This window comes from Dipodomys spectabilis, unplaced genomic scaffold (genome assembly GCF_019054845.1).
Source record: "Dipodomys spectabilis isolate Male_0828 unplaced genomic scaffold, ASM1905484v1 ptg000138l, whole genome shotgun sequence".
Taxonomy (NCBI): Eukaryota; Metazoa; Chordata; class Mammalia; order Rodentia; family Heteromyidae; genus Dipodomys; species Dipodomys spectabilis.
The window spans coordinates 6,379,970-6,401,158 of NW_024870815.1; the positions used below are offsets into that span (position 1 = coordinate 6,379,970).

General features: G+C 36.3%; 1 protein-coding gene and 1 pseudogene across 2 annotated transcripts in view; one reads left to right on the forward strand and one right to left on the reverse strand.

The window, feature by feature from the left end:
* Positions 1-21,189, forward strand: part of Wdr70 (WD repeat domain 70) — a 220,470-nt gene that overhangs the window by 117,817 nt on the left and 81,464 nt on the right. For both annotated transcript variants that reach the window (XM_042690611.1, XM_042690612.1), the window contains one exon: positions 11,585-11,759. In XM_042690611.1, coding sequence (XP_042546545.1) covers positions 11,585-11,759 — 175 coding nt within the window. The remainder of the gene's footprint in view (positions 1-11,584; positions 11,760-21,189) is intronic.
* LOC122117003 lies at positions 9,222-10,165 on the reverse strand (annotated as a pseudogene).

Sequence of the window (21,189 nt, forward strand, 5' to 3'; positions counted from 1 at the left end):
TCAAGTTGCTGTGTAGTCTTTCGAGAAAAATTGAACTAAGATCTCTTAAGTGATTTCCATCCAAAATTAATGCTTCCCTTGACTTCTGCCAAATGCTGTGATGCATTTACATAGCAGATGCCAGAAAGTTTAGAACTTGTAACTGGCTAGGATTCAGAATTCTAAGACAGAAAGCATTTGTGCCTAGGGCAATATAATGACCCCACCTGTGTCTTTTTCTTGTCTTCTGGATGTTTTCATTTTCTGTCCAGAAAGGCTCAGGCAGATCCTTCTTCTATTTTTAAATCTTTTTTATGAAGCACAGTTTTAATTTTACAAGACCAGATCTCACTCCAAGTTTTAAAATATGTGTTCTTCAACATAAAATGTTTTGACAGATACCTAATGGCCTAGCACTTTAACAACTATTTTTTAGGCATAGATTCAGAGAATCAGAGCCATAAAACTATATGTAATTAGTCACTATCAGATGCTGCATAAATTTGTATTTCATAATCTATATGCTAGGTAAACTTCTTTTCCCCTTCCCATTATTTTAATAACTGGCTCAACCTGGTAATAAACCACTGAAATAAATGGAAATACTTAATTCTTGCATTTATTAGGTTTGATTTTTAAATTTATGGTCTAAAAAGAAGAGAAGAAAGAGATTGGTATTTATTGAGTGCCTACTGTGTCCCAAGTATTGTCCAAGAAATGTTTACATCCTTAATCTCATTTAATCCTCACAGCCCCTCGTTGTTGGTCTTATTATGCCAGTTTTAGAGATGAAGAACTGTAAGCAAGCCAAATATTGAAACATTATGCTTGTGTGAGGCCTTTCATGTCATAATTTTGAAGTATTATCTGACTTTAGGATGTTCAGTTATAAAAAAGAGAAATTGACTATTGTAATTGATTCTCACTGTTGTACAGTTGAAGGTAGAAAGAAAAGATACATGGTGTGTTCCCCAACTTTTTGTCTTTTTTTTTTTTTCAGTACTGGGGTTTAAATGAGGGCTTTATGCTTGTTAGGCAGACAGTCTACCACTGTAGAAATGCTCCCTGATTTGTGTTTTGCTTTAGTTATTTTTCAGATAGAGTCTTGCACCATTTTTGTTCTGTTTTGTTTTGTTTTGCACAGAGATGGACTGTGATCCTCTGTGGTCTCTGCCCCCTGAATAGTTTGGTTGTATTTGCTAACTATGGGAAACATTGTGAAGAGAGATAAGAAACAAGTAAGCAATACAGAATGCATTCAATAGGGAGAAGACTTTCTAATGTTCAGATACTGTTAGAACAACTGAACATTTATATCATAACATTGGCCTTGATTCATACTTATAAACTAATTCAAGTTGATTATAGATTTATTTATAAAATTTATAATTATAAGACTTGAGAAGGAGTCAAATGAGTTTCTATGATATCAAGTTAGGTAAATACGTCTTACCTAAAAATATTGACCAGAAAATATGGATAAATTAAAAAATTAAAGTATCTGTTATTTGAAAGCCTTAAAAGATGAGCCAGAGATGTATAGTATTTGCCTAGCAAGTGTGAGGTCCTAAGTTCAAACCCCAGTACTTCCCCCCCACCACCCTGCCAAAAAAAGGCCCTAAAGAGATAGCAGTGGTGAATCTCTAGGTGCTAAGAAAATCAAGTCAGAAGATTGAGGCTGATGACCTGGGCAAAAGTGCCAGACTCTATTTCAATAAAATCAAAAAAGCAAAAAGGTTTGAAGATAGATGGTTCAAGTGGTACAGTGCTTGATTAACAAAAATGAAGCCCTGGGTTCAGATCCTCCCTCAAAAAGGGCAATCTTGGAAAATACTTGCCAAACACATATCTAATTAACAGCCAAGCACTAGTGGCTGATGCTTCTAATTATAGCAATTCAGGAGGTTGAGATCTGAGAATTAGAGTTCTAAGTCATCCCAGGGAGGAAAGTCTATGAGACTTTTTTTTTTGGGTCCGGTCGTGGGGCCTGAGCTCTGGGCCTGGGCACTGTCCCTCAGCTCTTCAGCTCAAGGCTAGCGCTCTACCACTTGAGCCACAATGCCACTTCCGGCTTTTTTTTTTTCTGCTTATGTGGCGCCGAGGAATCGAACCTGGGGCCTCATGCATGCAAGGCAAGCGCTCTACCACTGAGCCACCTTCCCAGCCCCGTCTATGAGACTTTTATCTCCAATTAACCACCAAAACCCATAAGTGGAGCTGTGGGTCAGGTGGTATAGCACCAGCCTTGAGTGCAAAAGCTAAGGGATAGCCCCTAGGCCCCACAGGATCAAGCACACATACAAAAAAATGAACTTGTATCCAGGGCTGGGGATATAGCTCAGAGGTAGAACACTTGCTTAGAATATGTTCAATCCTCAGTATTCCCAAACAAAAAAATGAAAAGAGGAGGGAGGGAAAGGGGGAAGGACAGAAAGAGAGAGACAGAGACACACAGAGACACACTCGCAGTCAGAAAGAGAGAAATTGTAATGAGAATAAGTTGTTGTCAAAACTTAAGAGTAATAAAATAGATATCTTATTAGAAGATTTGAATAGATACTTCGCCAGAGAAGAGAAATGAATGATAGAAAATCATCAACATGTAGAAAAATCCTCAACATCACTATTTATTTTGAAAACATAATTTAAAATCATAATACTTGACTACTATACACATATTAGAATGACTTTAAAACAACCAATGATTCAAGTTCTGATAAGGATGGGAAACACTTGGCATGCTCATTTATTGCTAGAGCGGAGTGCAAAAATGAATAACTAGTTTGAAAAACAGTTCCTTATAAGGCTGGGAAGGTGGCTTAGTGGTAGAGCGCTTGCCTTGCATGCCTGAGGCCCTGGGTTCCATTCCTCAGCACCACATGAGCAAAAAGAAAAACGCCGGACGTGATGCTGTGGCTCAGTTCGTACGCCCAGGCCCAGAGTTCAGGCCCCATGACCGGACCCCGCCTCCCCCCCCCAAAAAAAATAAAAATAGTAAAAAAAAACAAAAAATAAACAGTTCCTTATAAACATATGCTTCCCATGTAACCAGATAAATTGAAACTGCAAACAACTGCAATTCTTTCATTTGGTGAATGGATAAACAAAGTGTGGTAATCTATATACAACTCAAGTACATTATAATGTGTTAAAGAAACCAGACACAAAAGACCACATATTGTATAATTAAAATTAGATTCAATTCTGGAAATATCATAACTGCAATTATCTATCTGCCCTCCCTCCTCCTATCCCCCTTTCTCACTAATAAATCTAGTTCTAGTCACTCCAGAACTGGTTTGGTGATTCTTGGGACATCAAGAAACAGGAAACCTTATATTTTTTTGCATTGACAAGATTTTGCTTGTATTCCAACTATCATATCCAGATGATTGGTAGAAGGAGGAAGTAAGATGACTGTAAAGAAGAGTCTGCAACCTTAGTAAAGACTTCCTCGAAATCTTATAACTTCCTTGATTTACACTCCATTTAGTCAGATGTCATTGTCACAGTTCATCCCGTCTAGCTTCAAGGAATCTAGGAAATAGAGAAGAAAAGACAATAGCCTTTGGAGCATTTGGCTAACAGTCTCTGTCATGTTCTTGATATTCTGTCTCCTAAAGTGCCTTTTAATACTGTCATTTCTTTTTTTCAGTTGTTTTAAATATTAGAGTTTCAGAGTGCATTGCTGTTGTTTGGTGCACTATTCTCAAACTATTACTTGAGCTTACATTTTGCTTCTCACTGCTTCATAAAATAACTTTGATTAGTATAATCTTTGGTTTTTTTTTTTTTTTTTTTTTTTTTTTCAGGTAGTTTCCCAATGTAGCCCAGGCTGACTTCAAACTAACAGTACTCATTCTTCACCTCCCAAGGCGTGCACTACCATACTCAGCTCTTATATTTCTAATATGAGCTGAATTTTGGTGATGTTAAAATGTGGATGATGTCCCAAGTAAGCTTAGGGAAAGACATGCAAAAATTATTTAAACTTATAACTTTAGGTTTCCATCCTGTAATAAATCCCAAATATTTGACTGCCTCAGAGAAAATACCATGGTTTTGTTTTTGTTTTTTGTTTTGTTGTTGGTCCAGACTTGGGGCTTAAAGTCAGGGCATGGGCATTGTTCCTAAGCTTTTTTGCTCAAGAGTAGCTAGCAATCTACCACTGGACCCACAGTTTTACTTTTGTGTTTTTGGTGCTTAATTGGAGGTGACTCTCATGGACTTCCCTGCTGGGGCTGGCTTTGAACTGTGATCCTCAGATCTCAGTCTCTTGAGTAGCTACGATTACAAAGATTTAAAGAAGAAAAAAGCTAAACCTCAACAACAGAAACAAAGCTAAACCTGTCAAGGAGATCTTATAAAATGAGTGGGTGTTTATATGTGTAATTATAATTACCTGAGGAAAACAAATTTTAGTTTTGTTCTTTTTCAAGATTGTTTAAACAATTATGCCAAGTTGTTTGTATTTTTATGTTTTTGAATCAGTTTATCTAATTTCTTCCTCCCCCACACCCTGCTGCAGTTTGGTGGGGATTTTAGTGAATCTAAAGATCAACATAGAGGGAATAGAAATATTAATAATATTAATAGTATTAAAGCAATGAATATACATCTTCTCACTTATGTAGATCCTTTCTCTCAGAAATGGTTTGTAATTTTCAGTTTACAAATGGGACATACTGATTGCACTTTTTTTTTTTTTTAGAGATTTTACATTTACTCATGATTGGTTTTATTTTTATGATGTCAATATTTAATTTAATAAAATTGCTTTACTACTAAACATGTTAGTTCTAGAAGCCTTTTAAAAGTCTCTTGTTGGAATTTATTTATTTTTGGTAGTACCAGGTACGGCCTTCTGTTTGAGCCAGGCCTCCAGCCTAGGATTTTTTTATATTGATGATTATATAGTCTCTTAAGAAAGACAATTTTATTTCTTCTTTCTAATTTCTAAGCCTTTCTTTTTTTTTTTTTTGGGTCCGGTCGTGGGGCCTGAACTCTGGGCCTGGGCACTGTCCCTCAGCTCTTTTAGCTCAAGGCTAGTGCTCTACCACTTGAGCCACAGCACCACTTCCGGCTTTTTTCTTTTTGCTTATGTGGTGCTGGGGAATCGAACCCAGGGCCTCATGCATGCAAGGCAAGCACTCTACCACTGAGCCACCTCCCCAGCCCCTCTAAGCCTTTCATTTGATTTATTGCATCAGATAGCAATTCTAGTATATAGGAATGGTGAGAGCTGACTTTATTGTTTCATTCTCAAGCATAAGGGAAAGAATTTAGCTTTTTTTTTTTTTTTTTGACTGGTTGTCTTTTATTTCTGGTAGTTCTATTCCTTTCTTTAGGATTCCTTAAAAAAAAATGAATGGATATTGGAATTTTTCAAATGCTCATTTTTATATCAGTTGACATGGCCATATATCTTTCTTTTTTAGGCTGTCATCATGGTGTATTCTATTTTTTGTTTTTCAGTTCTTTTAGTTTTCCTTTGTACTTCTGGTTTAAAACGCTACTTCGTCATGAAATATCCCTTTATGCACTGCTACTTTGAATTTGCTAGTGCTTTGTTAAGAAACTTTGTCTATTCATTGGGAATACTGTCTTCAGGTTTTTGGGTTTTTGGTATGTTTGTTTTTCTTATACTGAGTTTGGCATTTAGTATTTGGGTAATGCTGGCCTGGTAGAATAAATTAGAAATTGTTTCCTCTTCATTTTCTGAGAGTTTTTCTCTTCTCTACAAGAAAAGAATTGGTACTACTATCAGATGATTATTTATGTATACAAAATGATTGGGACCAGAAATGTTTTTAATTTTGGAGTTTGGAATTTTTGTGTGTACATAATGAGGGATCTTGAACTATAATCCAAATCTAAGCATGACATTTGTTTCATATACACCTTATACACAGACTTGAAGGTAATTCTATTATTTTTTTCTGGTTAATTAGAATTGGAGTCGCATTGACTTTTCTGCTTGGGCTAGCTTGAAACTGAGGTATCAGCCTCCTAAGAAACTAGGATTATAGGCAAGAGCCGCTGGTGTCTATATGTCCATACCAGTTCTTAATAGTTTTGTTCATGAAACAACATTTCACATATGAGGGTGACATATAGAGTTTTCCACTTGTGGTGTCATGTTATCACTTGACATGTTTTAGACTTTGGAGCATATTAGATTTTGAAATTTTGGATTAGTATCTCATCCTGTATTTCTTTCATAAATATTTGGTGGAATTCAACTACTTTAGTTTTCTTAGTTTTCTGCTTTTTACACAGATACAGGATATTCTAGTAATTTATTACATTCTTTGTATATTGACTGAGCTTTGGGTAGTTTATGCATTTCCAGGATTTTTTTCATTTTATCTAAATTTATTTTATGTTCTACACAATTTATGTAAAATTGTGCATAAAATTCACTGTTAATCCTTACATGTCATTAATCTCTGAAGTGAATATTCTTTGGCTTTCATTCATAATGTTTGTATTTGATATTATCTCTATTTTCCTTTAAGGAATAACAAAACAAAACAAAAAAAAGCTTTTGGGATGGTTACTGATGGCTCATGCCTATAATCCTAGCTACTCAGGAGGTTGCGATCCATCCTGATTCAAGCCAGCCCAGACTGGAAACAAAACCAACCAGTTTTTAGTTTCTCTACTGGTTATTTTGTTGGTTTCTGTTTGGCTCATTTGTATTTTTACTATATCCTTCCTCTGCTTGCTTTGGATTTATTTTCTTTTTCATTATCCCTGCTTTCTTTTTTGGCCAGTCCTGGGGCTTGAATTCAGGGCCTGGTATTTTCCCTGAACTACTTTTGCTCAAGGTTAGCAGTCTACCACTGGAGCCACAGCTCCACTTCTGGCCTTTTCTGTATATGTGGTACTGAGGAATCAAACTCAGGGCTTCAGGCATGCTAGTCAAGCACTCTATCACTGAGCCACATTCCCAGCCCTTTATCTCTACTTTCACAAGGTTACATTTCTAGTAATTGATTTGAGGACTTTTTCCCTCCCCTACTAAATGTCATTCTGTATTATTTATGTTTTTGGTTCTTCTTTAGCTGAATATCATGACTTTTGATAATTATTTTCATAATTATTGGATTGAAAATATTTTTAACATCCCTTATGATTTTTCTCTTGAATCCTTGATTCTTGGATTTTTAGAAGTTCATTATTGTATTTCTAAATATTTGAGCTAGGACATTTGTTATTAATTGCTTATTTATTATTTATTTACTTACTTTTGTGCCAGTTCTATGTCTTGAACTCAGGACCTAGACACTCTCCTCGAGTTTTGTTTTTTTTTGCTCAAGGATAGCACTCTACCTCTTGAATCACAGCTCCAGTTGTGGCTTTTGGTGGTTAATTGAAGGTAAAAGTTCTGCCCAGGTTGCCTTTGAACCATGATCCTCAGATCTTAGTGTCCTGAGTAGCTACAATTACAGGCATGAGCCATCAGTACTCAGCTTTTAAATTTTGATAGAGTACACTGTCTGATTTGAGCTATTTTAAATTGTTTAGTTTTCTTTTATGATCCAGAATATGCCTGTCTTGATGAATGTTCAGTACGCAGTAGAAACAAAATGTTCATCTACTTGTCCAATAAAGTGCTTTATAAATGTTAATTAGCTCATATTGGTTGGAATGTTTTTCAGACCTTTGTATACATATTCATTTTGGGGAATGAAGGAGTCCTTTTCTCTGTCAGTTAATGAGAGGCAAATCTCTAAGTGTATAGCCACATAAATTTGTGATTTCATCTTTTCTATTATATTTGCTTTTGTATTTTGAAGTCTTACTGTTAGGGACATGTATATTTAGGATTGTTATGTCTCGAGCAATTGACTACTCATGAAAAACTGTTTGCCTTTGGTTAGATTCCTTGTTTTGAAGTTTACTTTTGTCTGACATTAGTATGGTCACTACAGGGTTTTGAAAATTGTTTATGTAAGGATGTGACTCAAGTGATAGAATAACTGTCTAGCAAGTGCAGTGACCTGAGTTCAGACATTAGCACTGTGAAAAAATAAGTTTATCTGTATGCTTTCTGTCCTTTTGCTCTCTCTTTCTGTTTATCTACCTATCCAATCTATAGAATTATCTATACAATAAAATATTCTGTATGAGTCTTGCTTTTTATCTAACCCAATGTAATTACCTTGACCTTTCAAATTAGGGTTTTAGGCCATTCCTAACAAATGTAGTTATTTATTTTTTCTATTTTACTAGAACTTTGCATATGTTTTGTCTCTGTCATTACACATGTCATCAACATCATTTTCTATGATCATATGCACATAGCTATTGAGGCTTTGTGATCCTCTCCTAAGAATATCCTCCTTTGGTCTCACTGTATGAATGTCTGGAATCCTTTATCATGTCCAAGTGTATTTTTTTCTTTTACTATCCAGTGTGTTCACTTGTAGATTTATAGGCACATTCTAGTTACAACAAACAAGGGAAACTATGCAACTTATGTTCCTTTAGGTCCAGCTCACTTCACTTAGTTTAGTTTTTTCCAAGTCTTTCAATTTCCTTATGAATGATACAATATCATTCTTTCTGATCAGGCCATAAAGTTCTGTTGTGTACATATACAGCATTTTCTTGATCGATTTGTCTACTGAAGGGCATCTGGGTTGATTCCATATCTAGGCTATGGTAAGCAATGCTATAATGAACATGATTGCGCTGGTAGCTTTAGTGTAACCTTGTTTATGGTCTATTGGATAAATGCCCAGGAGTGGGATTGCTGAGTCATAGGGAAGTTCTATGTTTAGTCTTTTGAGGACCCTCCATACTGCTTAATATGGTTTTTATTCTGCCCTCCCTTAGTGGCATTGCTTCTTTCTCTAAACTGTACGAGGGTTTGTTCCTACCCCAGATCTAGACTATTGTGACTTATTTCTTGCTGAGAAAGCTCAGGGGCAACCAGAGGCACAAGGTCTTTGTCTGGACCCTAGAGCAGGACATCTTTCTTTTTTAATAATTTATTTTCAGTATGTTTTTTGGTACAGGTTATAGAGAACATATAGCATATATAACTAACTTATGACTTAATGAATGATGTAGATGTTCAGTAGTTCTACCAAGCAGGATATGTAGTCAGAAGAATTTGGAAGCCATTGTCCTAGAGGGTATTAACTAATCAATACCTCTAATAGGTTTGTTTTTTTTTTAAAGAGAAAAAAAAAAGCACCTTTATTACATGAGTTAAGAATGGTGGATGACTTTTATTTGCCTTTCTGGGCCTTGATCTTCCTCAAGATAGAATTCCAGCTCCTTTCCTTCTAGAACATAGCCATCTGCTGGGCCACACTGGCCTGGTCTTGCAATGTAGACAAGAAGATTCAACTGCTGAACTCCTCCAAAACACTGCAAATTTTGGCATTCTTTTTCCTTTGATCATATTTCTTTTGAATTTTCTTGGATTGCTTTTTTTTTTTTTTTGGTCGGTCGTGGGACTTGAACTCTGGGCCTGGGCGCTGTCCCTCAGCTCTTCAGCTCAAGGCGAGCGCTCTACCACTTGAGCTACAGCGCCACTTCTGGTTTTCTGGTGGTTTATTGGAGATAGGAGTCTCACGGTCTCTCCTGCCTGGGCTGGCTTTGAGCCGCGATCCTCAGATCTCAGCCTCCTGAGTAGCTAGGATTACAGGCGTGAGCCACCAGCACCTGGCTGGATTGCTTTTTGTTTAAAATCTCTTCCTCTTTCAGGAGCAGCCTGGCTCTCTTCTTGCAGTTCCCAGGCAGTGAATAGTAGAATTCTACCACAGTTGGTACGATGTGCTGTTGATGGAGTTTTTCATCAGGATCTTTGGTGTGGACCAGCTCGTTACTGGGTGCATTGTAGACAGCATCAATGATTCTTTTTTTTTTTTGCCAGTCCTAAAGCTTGTACTCAGGGCCTGGGCACTATGTTTGAGCCTCTGTGATCAAGGCTGCGTCGATGATTCTTGTTCTACCAGCACAACATTCAGGGGCCCAGCAAAAGTTGCCCTCATCCAGCCTCAGAACCCAGAACTTCTGTTGCCTCCTTGAACATGAACTGTGTGTATGTGACGGGGGCCAATCTTAGTGTTGGCTACAAGGCATCTCAGCTCCTACTCCTGCTTTTTGTGACAGGACTTCCTTCCACCCCCTTGTGGTGCTTGTGCCATTTGTCCTGAGAAATGCCCATTGCTTGGCACTTGGCTGGAAAGAGCATCTTTAATAGATTTGAAGTACAGTTTGCCACTTGCTTTTTGATTTGATGATGGCACAATACAGATGTTTTCTCTTTTTTTCCATGAGTATCTTTACTTATTAGTTGAGAATGTTTTATAGTATATGCTTTGGTATTTTTTTTTTTTTTTTTTTTGGGGGTCTGGTCGTGGAGCCTGAACTCTGGGCCTGGACACTGTCCCTCAGCTCTTCAGCTCAAGGCTAGTGCTCTACCACTTGAGCCACAGTGCCACTTCTGGCTTTTTTCTTTTTGCTTATGTGGTGCTGAGGAATGGAACCCAGGGCCTCAGGCATACAAGACAAGCACTCTGCCAGGAAGCCACCTTCCCAGCCCCTGGTATTTTTTTTTTTTAAGTATATTTAACTCAGTACCGTGATACCTGTGATCTTAGTTATCTGAAAGGTGAGATTGGGGAGATTGCAGTTTGAGGCCAGTGTGGACATAAACCATTATGTGATACACACACACACACACACACACACACACAAACAGAAAAAGTTAAGCAGGGTAACACACACACACACACACACACACACAAACAGAAAAAGTTAAGCAGGGCAGGGGACATACCTGAAGTGGTAGAATGCTTGCTTATATGCACAAGGTCCTGACTTCAATCCCCAGTACTGCAAAAAAAAAAAAAAAAATCAAGATACTCTTTATAGATACCTATTTACTATTGTAGGATAAACATTAAACTGCTTTTTGTTTTTTTTTTTTTTTTTTTTGCCAGTTGTGGGGCTTTAACGCTGGGCATGGGCACTGTCCCTGAGCTCTTCAGCTCAAGGCTAATGCTCTACCACTTGAGCAACAGCACCATTTCTGGTTTTCTTGTGGTTAAGAGTCTCATGGACTTTCCTGCCTGGGCTGGCTTTGAAAGGCAATCCTCAGCTCTGAGCCTTCTGAGTAGCTAGGATTACAGGTGTGAGCCACCAGCACCCAGCTAGACTGTTTTTTTTTTTTGTTTGTTTGTTTGTTTTAATTGTGAGAATACCATACAGAGGAGGGAGTTACAATTACACGGGCAAGATAAAGAGTACATTTCTTACCAAGCATTGTTGCCTCCTCTTTGTTTACCCTTCCCATCTGTTCCCATACTTCTCCCTCCCCCCACCCGATCCTCCCCCTACCCCCCCCCACCAAAGTTGTAAAGTTCATTTTTCGACATAATGACTTGTACATCTCATTGTTGCAATGCGTCCACCTGTATCCCTAGTTAAACGATTTGTTTTTTCCCTTCCCCTCCACAAATTATACCAACATCAAATACAGTGAAAGCATGGGTTATACCATGGGGGAGGGACATACAAAGCAACAAAGAAATCATCTTATAGCTAGACTGGTTTTTATAACTGAAATCTTTTTTTGTTTTAGGACTGTGAGAATATGGGAAGTTGAAAATCCAAAGAAGCAGAAGAGTGTGTTTAAACCAAGGACAATGCAGGGGAAAAAAGTCATTCCTACTACATGTACATACAGTAGAGATGGAAACCTCATAGCAGCTGCCTGCCAGAATGGAAGCATACAGATCTGGGATCGAAATTTGACTGTAAGTTATAAATCATTTTTCTGTAGAAGATGGTTACCTTATAAAGATTAAAATCATGTTAAAATATCATGAAGATCTAGTTCCAGAGTTTCAGACGTAATTTAAACTTCAGTGTTAGTTGACCAAACATTGAGATTTTTGCAGCAAACAACATTTCAGCAAATATTATAGCTCACTACTTTTTAGTGCAAATTAGATTTCGATTAATAATTAAAAAGTTAAAAAGTGCAATGCAATCTTTATATATCTTTATTTTTACAGTGAAGAGTTTCACATAAAACAGAGAATGTAAAGCAGAGAATTAGAAAATGTCCTTTAAGAGATGTAAAAAACTCATAAAAATACCTACTATCACCTTTCAGTTTTTTTTCCAGTTACATGTACAGTCGTTTAAATAATATTTTGTGCTATATTCTCTTCCATAACATTCTATTTCAATAAGTTTCAGATTTTCCCGTTAGAGTTTCAAACTGTGATACTCAGATTTCAGCCTCCTAGTAGTTAGGACTATAGGTGTGAACCATCAGTCCTGGCTCCTGCCTTCTCTAATTAAGATTGTTCAAATTATTAATTCAGTAAATATTTGTTAAACTATATCAAATATCATGCACTATTGTAGGTGTTGATAATGCTTAACAAAACTGCTACTCTTGTGGACTTAACCTTCTAGTTTTAAAATTTATAAAAATAATTCTTGCTGGGTGCTGGTAGCTGATGCATGCCTGTAATCCTAGCTACTCAGGAGGCTGAGATCTGATGATCATGGTTCAAAGCCATCCCAGGTAGGAAAATCTGTGAGACTCTTTATCTCCAATTAACCAGCAGAAAACTGGAAGTGGCACTGTGGCTCAAATGGTAGAGTACTTACCTTGAACTGAAATTGCTCAGGGACAGCGCCCAGGCCCAGAGTTCAATCCCCTCAACCGACAAAAATATAAATTAAATTCTCTGTTCAGCTTTGTTCCTCAGACATTTGGATTTTGAAAGAGATGCTAGGAAACAATTGTCTTTTAGGGAGTTGAGGTAAAGTTGGTTATTTGAAATAAGGTAAGAAGCAATGATAGAGGAAAATTCATGCTGATAATGTTGGAAATATCTTTGGCATTTTCTGTTTGCCAGATATTTTTATTTCTGTTTTCATATTCACTATAAACCTCATAAAACTTCATAACAGCACAGAGATTTTAAAACTCCTTTGAATTGTAAACTGAGTTTTAACTAAACAATAAATCTTTTAGTAACTGGCTTTCCTCGTCTCTGACTGCTGTTGACTTAAACATAGAAATTTTCAAACATGTATTGTTCTTTCTTTTTTTTATAATTTTTTCTCTTTTTAATTTTATTTCTCTTATTTATAGTTTATGTGGTACTGAAGAATCGAACCTAGGGCCTTGTGCATGCTAGGCAAGCACTCTACCACTAAGCCACATTCCCAGTCCCTCTTTTTTTGTGTCTTTCTTTAAAAACAAACAAACAAACAAACATAGTTTTCTTGTGTAGGTTTAATAGTGGTGTTTTGGGCATAGTGCATATATGCGTGCATTTCTCTTCAAACCCATGTATTTTTTTTTTTAACTGCAGCAACTTTATTTTTTATTTATTTTTTGTTTTTTTTAATTTTTTTTAAATTTTTTATTGTAAAGATACTATACAGAGGGTTACAGTTACATGAGCAAGGTAATGAGTACATTTCCTATTGAGCATTGTTAGCCCCTCCATTGTTTTCCCCCTACCATCCCTTCCCTCCCTATCTTCCCCAAGGTTCTTTTTTTTTTTTTTTTAATTGTGGTTAAGTGATTACGTAATTTCCAAATTTCACAGTGTTGTGGAATAATGATGCTCATTTAAAGTCACAAGTTTATTCTAACTTTCCTGGAGCAAATTGTCTATCACAGTCTATAACATATAACAGTGTACACTATACACCATACATGTGATCAGCAGCAAAACCCATGTATTTTTATAAAGTTGAATATAGTTATTGAAGATTGAGCTTGTATAGCTCAATGAATATCTTGTAATCCCTTATAATCTTGTAATTTTTAGGAAATATAGTTATATGAATGCCATTTTTCAAGAAAGTATTTTCTAACCCTAACTACAGTTTTCACTTCTCTTAGAATTTAATAACATATTAATTATAGTTTATTATACCACATTCAATTTGTTATACTCTATTCCTATTTTATATTTGCATATTAAAATGTGTAAGCTGGAAATAAACTGAAAAAATTTTCGGTTAGAAATGCAACTTGATCTAAAAACATTTAAAAAATCAGAATCATTATTTCAGCAATTAAAATAATCATACTTTTTTAGTTTATTGTAAGAATTATGTTTGATAATGTTTGACTCTTCTCAACATAGCAGGTTTCCATTTCATTAATCCCTTCTGTGGCACTGGGGAGTCAAACTCAGGACCTCAAACTTGCTAGGCAGACACCTTACTACTTGAGTCACACCTCCAGACCTTTTTACTTTAGTTATGTTTCTTGTAGAGTATCATGGTTTTGGGGATGACAGGCATGGACTGACTGCTCAACTTTTTTGTTGAGTTAGGGTCTTGCTTACTTTTTCCCATGCTAACTTCCAACTAAGATCTTCCTAAATCTTTGTATCCTAACTAGTTGAGATATTAGGCTACTTAGGCTTATTAGGCTAATTACAGATTTTGTAGGATGAAGTTTGGGCCTTTTCTTTCATATCCCATTGTCATTACTGTCGTCGTCGTCATCATCATCATCATCATCATCATCATCATCATCATCATTTTAGTGCAATACTCTACAAATGAGACCATGTGATGTTTGCCTTTCTTGAGCTTGGCTTACCTCACTCACCTCTTTAATTATTAATTTACAGAATAAATTTGCATTTACTGAGTCCAGGCAACATTTTATGCGCTTTACATATTTATGTACCATATTTAAAGCACTTTAATATTTCAGTTAATCCTCTTCACCTCCTTACGGTGTAAATGTTGTTAGTATCATAGATAAGAAAATCCAGACACAAAGCTTTGAGTTGCCTACCCAAGATTACAGTTATTAAGTAGTGCAAGCATTGGAGTTTAATCTTAGTTTTATTTAAGAGTATATACTAAAAACCAAAATACTATGGCATATGCACTAAATTTAGCTTACTACTTGTTTTTGTTGTGTTGAGTGTTTTGAGACAGTCTTGCTACATAGCTTAGGCTGAATTTTGGCTTAAGATCCTCTTGGCTTAGCTTGTATCATCTGCCTTGTTTTGAACACCCCTCCTCCACCCCCCACCCCAATCCCTTCCCCTGGTCCTGGGGCTTGAACTCAGGGCTTAGGCGCTGTCCCTGGCATTCTTTTGCTCAAGGCTAGTGCTCTACCCCTTGAGCCATAGCTCTATTTTCTGAGTAGCTTATTGGACATAAGAGTCTCATGGACTTTACTGTTTGGGTTGGCTTTGAACCATGATCCTCAGATCTCAGCTCCTCAGAGGTAGGATCACTGGCATGAGCCACTACCTGGCTTGTTTAGTTTGATTTTTATGACAATGATATATATTTTAAAAATGTTTATCTTTTTCTATGGCTTTTGTAATAAATTACCACAAACTTAATGGTTTCAAAGAAGACAGAAGCTTTTGTCTTATACTGCTGTAGAGTATACATCTCATTGAGCTGAAATCAGGGTGTTGGCTATGTCCTTTTTTCTGAGACCAGTAGGGATATGTGTGTGTCAACTTGATTGCTCTTTGGGCTACTAGAAGTTACCCCTATTCCTTTGCTCATAGTTCATCCCCTTTGTCTGTCTTCAAACCTGCAAGAGTGAAGTTAAGTCCTTTTTCACATTGTAACATTATGACCTTCTTTTTTGTTCCCTTTGGCTTTTTTTTTTTTTTTTTTTTGGTCGTGGGGCACTGTCCCTCAGTTTTTCAACTCAAGGCTAGCGCTCTACCACTTAAGCCACCGTGCCACTTCTGGCATTTTCTGCTTATGTGGTGCTGAGGAATCGAACCCAGGGCCTCATGCATAGAAGGCAAGCACTCTACCACCAAGCCAGTTTTCCAGCCTCCCTTTGGCATTTTTAAAGAAGACTTGTGATGGCACTGAATCTCCTTAATTTAAGATCAATTGATTAGGAACATTCATTCTGTTTGAAACTTCAGTGCCCTTTTGCCACTTGAGCTTATGAAAGGTTCCAGGAAGAAGAATGTGGAGATCTTTGAAAGCATTTTTCTGCTTAACATAATAGTTTTTTAAAAATCAAAATAAACATTTCATAATGTGAAAATTATATGAGATTTGTATTTCAGCACCTGTGAAATTTAGTAGAATAGTTTTATTCATTCATTTGTACTGTTTATGGCTGCTTTTACTTTAGTTTGGCAGAGATGAGTAGTTGCTACAGATTATATAATCCTCATAGCCTAAGATATCTGCATCTTGTCTTTTTTTTTTGAAAAGGATTGTGAGCTGTATGCTGTTGGCTCATGCCGGTAACCCTAGCTACTCAGGAGGCTGAGATCTGTTGATCACAGTCAAAAGCCAGCCCAGGCAGGAAAGTTTGTAAGACTCTTATCTCCAATAAACCACCAGAAAAAAGGAAGTGGTGCTGTAGCTCAAGTGGTAGAGGGCTAGCCTTGAGCTGAATTGCTGAGGGACAGCGCCCAGGCCCAGAGTTCAAGCCCTATGACCAATAAAAACAAACAAACAAAAAAAGATTGTGACTCCTAGCTAAATACTAATAAACAGATATTTGTGGAAGTTCTTTAACATGAAATATAGAGACTAAAGCAGAGTAGATAATTAAGGGGAGAGACGGAAAATGTAGAAAACTGAAGACATTTCCAGAAAAGAAAAACCTATAATTTTGAGAAAGGTAGATGGAGAGGGGAGAAGGGAGAAAAGGTAGGAGGGAGAAAGGGAGAGAGGGAGTAAGGAGAAAGAAGAAGAAGAATAAAGGAAGAAGAAAAGTAGTAAAAGAAGGGGAGGAGGAGACCAGAAAGAGGGACAAGAGGATGAGGGGATAAGATAGGAGGAAAGTGGAGAGATGAGGAAAGGTGAGGGAAGCCCTTTTGGCTAATTTTCTCTCACATTTGAGCAACTGTTTTAGCAACTGTAGAAAGGAGAGCAGAAAGTAGGGAGATAATACTGTCAATAAATTCAATACATATCCTACAAAGTTGACAAAATAAGAGATAGGGAAGAATGATGAAAGGGGTGACAGTTAAGATGTGTTGTATTCATAAATTGATTTTTTGAATGATAACTGTTACTACTTAAAGATGAGAATAAATGAAAAAGAAAGGAGAGAAGAATACTATAAAACAGTGTGAACATTTACAGATCAAGAGAGAGCTTTGGAAAATAAGTAGATGATAACAGGGGAGGGAAACCATGAGACTTTTTAAAATCTAGAAAAATAGATATATAGTTGAGGTAATCTATAAAGTAGAAAGAGAGTGGGGAAGGGAGAAGGAAGGGGAAAGGAGATGGGAATAGGAGAATTAAAAGGGTTAATTCAAAAGTTTAACTAAAAAGTTCTAGAAAGAGAAAATGTTGGTGGCTAGGAAAGGATGGAATTAGATAAGAAATCTCCCCCCGCCCCCCAAAAGTCTAGAAACCAAGTTAGAAAATGTCCATTTCAAGAAAACTGACAATAACAGATGCTAGAGGGGATGTGGTCAAAAGGGAATGCTACTACATTGTTGGGGGGAATGTAAACTTGTTCAACCACTCTGTAAAGCTGTATGGAGGTTCCCTATATAATCCAGCAATCCTACTCCTGAGCATCTATCTAATTAACCACAAACTAGGCTACATTAAAGCCACCAGCAAACCGTGTTCATTGTAGCATTGTTTACCATAGCCAAGAAATAGATCAACCCAGATGCCCCTCAGTGGATGAATAGATCAAGAAAATACACAATAAAATTCTATGGTTCCATCAAAAAGAATGATATTACCCTATTTGTAAGGAAATGGAAAGATTTGAAAGAATTGTAGTAAGCAAAGTAAGCCAGACCCAAAGAAACAGGCTTCATAGTTTCCCTCATTTGTAGTAATTAGAATGTGCCTATAAATCTACAAGTATACCCAATGAATAATAAAAGACAAATAATTACACTTGGACATGATTAATTAAATAGCAGTCTAAACATTCACATAGTGAGAACAAAGGAAAATATTCTTAGGAGAAGAACACAAGGGCTCAATAGCTATGTGCATATGATCATATAAATGATGCTTATCAAATGGAGAACATTATTGACTTTCTGCAATCAGTGGCCATCTTAAAGATTCTTTTAGTGTCTCTCAGATATACCTCCTCAATTTCATTTTTCTTGCCTTTTGGTCTTCCCCAATTTCCTCTAACCTGTGTTGTTGGATGTCCTGACTCTCTTCTGTTGGCCCAGTGTGATATATCTAGCCCTAATTTAAATCACATAATATGCAGCACTCACTGCCTAGTACTTATATATACTGGAAGTCTACATTTCCTCAAACTGACACCTACAGCCTTTCAGTGTATATCTTGATTCAGTATTCAAATATCTTTCAGAATTTTCTGTATGAATAGAAAACTCTTAAAAATCAGACTGTATTATATACTGTTCCCTTATGAGTGTCCTCTTTGTTGCCTTGATACCTTTCCTTATTCTGAGTTCTCTGCCTTACATTCATTCCCCTCATGTGGGAGTCTCATCCATTAAAGAAACACAAATCAAGCCAGGCGCCGGTAGCTCACGCCTATAATCCTAGCTATTCAAGAGGCTGAGATCTGAGGATCATGATTCAAAGCCAGCCCAGGCAGAAAAGTCTGTGAGACTCTTATCCTCAATAAACCACTATAAAACCAGAAGTAGAGCTGTGGCTCAAGCGGTAGAGCGCTCGCCTTAAGCTGAAGAGTGCAGGGACAGCACCCAAGCCCAGAGTTCAAGCTCCACGACCAACCAAAAAAAAAAAAAGAAAAAGAAAAAGAAACACAAATCATATCTGGAACATCCTCAAAATAGTCAAATAAAATATTTTTCAAGTGTTTTTATTTGAAATAATATTATATTTTAAAAGCTGCTGTTTTTAGTAAGTGAGGAGTGTTCTTCCACAGTTTGGCCCATGGTGATGGTGAATTTACTCAGACTGTAGATATGTTCAGTGACATAATGTTGATTCAAACTGTTGGATACAGAAGGGATGATTTAAATTGTGAAATAATGCAGAGATCTGGTATCTGTCTTAACTCTCCTACCATTCTCCCCCAAACCAACTAAGCTTCATGCCTTTTTCTGTTTATTGCCTATTACTAAACCTTGGTCCTTCCATAGACTTTTATACTTTTCCTCTATGCTGCCTGCAGGTCTTTACTGTGCCTATTGCCTTGGATGTGGTTACATATCCTGGCTTCTGATGAGGCGTCATTTCATGAAGCAGTGGAAGTGTGAGAGTGGAGTATACGTCAAGAAGACTATACAGCCCGACTACTGGCTAGAGTAGTGTCCTTGCGCTCCCCTAACACTCCCATTTCTTTCTTTTGTCATAATGCTTGTCATTATTACTTTGTTTTGCTTTGTTTCACTTACCTTTCCCTTTTCTCTTCCTAAACTTAATTTGGTAAGGGACTTTGTATCTTAATTGCTGTTTCTCTATGTCTGATAAGAACACAGAATGTGAAACAAACAAACAAACAAAAATAAGTGATATCAGAGCATTATAGGTTTAACAACTTGCCAAAGTTCATGTAGCTGATAAGCCCTAAATCTAGAAAAGCTGACTCTAGAATCTTCTGTATTGTTTAATTGTACTACACTGCTTTATAGTGATACTGATGGAAATGTTCTATAACTAGATTTTGATGAAGGTTGCATAGCTCTGAAAATTTACTGAACATAGTTGAGTTATATGCTTTAAATGAGTAAATTTTACAGTATTATACTTTGATAAAGACTTTAAAAATGAATAAATAGGCAGGTGTAATAGCATATACTTATAATCCAGGTACTTGGAAGGGGGAGATAGGAAGATTATATGTGAGGCCAGTCCAAGCAAAATCATAAAACCATATTTGAAAACAAAATAAAACAAAGCAACCCCTTAAAAGCAAAAAGTCTAGTGGCATGGCTCAAGTGGTATAGTACTTGCCTAGCAAGTACTGAGACACTGAGTTAAAATCCTTACATAGTTAAAAGAAAAAGAAGTGAATGATGTACTTGCCATTCAGGATTATCTTTTTAAAAGTTCCACATATAATGGAACTTTTAACTTTTTGTTCTCTTATCTCTTACCTCTGGAATGCAAAATATGTACCCTAAGTTAGTTAAGGACACACACTCTTCCAGGGGTGAAAGGATTTTTTTTTCTTCCTTACCTTTGACTCTCTCTGTTGGCATACAAAGCACATGTGTTAGGGAATAGATAAATACCGGTACTTTAAGTATTTAATTTATAAAAAATACTTGCTTTCAAGATTTGGTTTTGCAGTACAGACCTTACACATTATTCTTAGAAAGGTTAAACTATGTAGATGATGCATATTAATATAGAGAGAAGGAAAAGATTTAACTGGTAAAACTATAAAAAGTTTATAGGCTTAGATGATTATATATTGATGAAAGTTGCTCAAGAAAGCCTGAAGAAAATTAAAAATTGATTAGTAACTATTTAAAATGTAATCTTTAAATTAATTGATAAGCAAAGCTAGAAAAATTAGAACTTTCTGCTAAATATGGGTATTTATGAAGGTGTATTGATATTTAGGACAGAAATGGATAGAAACTACCAAGAGCCAAAAAGTACAGTATAAAATGTATGAGTAAGAGTTGTTGTTATGGAGTCAAATATATAATCATTAAAATTAGGCAGTTTGTTTAATCTTGCATTTTCTTTGTATTGAATAATTATATAAAAAGAGTGAAAATGCAGTTTTATGTAAACATGTAATTTTGCTTTGTCACTGAAAAAAGTTTAGGCAAAGTACAAAGGTTAAAATGTAGTGTCTATATTATATGTAATTATGATTAGAGGTAATAATTTGATAACAATCTTCAATTTGATTAGATTACTCAGGATTCTTCTGAAAACCTTCGAAGCTTTACCTTTTAATGATCATCAAAGTTTTGGCTATTTTTTTCCCTGATTAAAAAAGTAGCCCATATTTATTGCTAAAAGTATCTAAACTAGAAGGTGTATGAAGAAAAGGCACTTATAAAACACTTCCCAGAGATGAGCATTTCTAGCATTTCTAGTTTGTGTATCCCACAAAAGGTGTGTGTGACTTGCTTATGTACTTCACTGTTTTAGGGTTTTTAGTGTTGTTTATAATTAGTATTCCTCCTCTCTTCCTAGAATATAAACACAAGAGGAAAAAAAGGCCAGAATCTACATAATTGTGGATAGACAGGTAGTTGCTTGTCTTGGTTGTACTGATCCCAATTGGGCAGCCCCTGAAGACTTAAG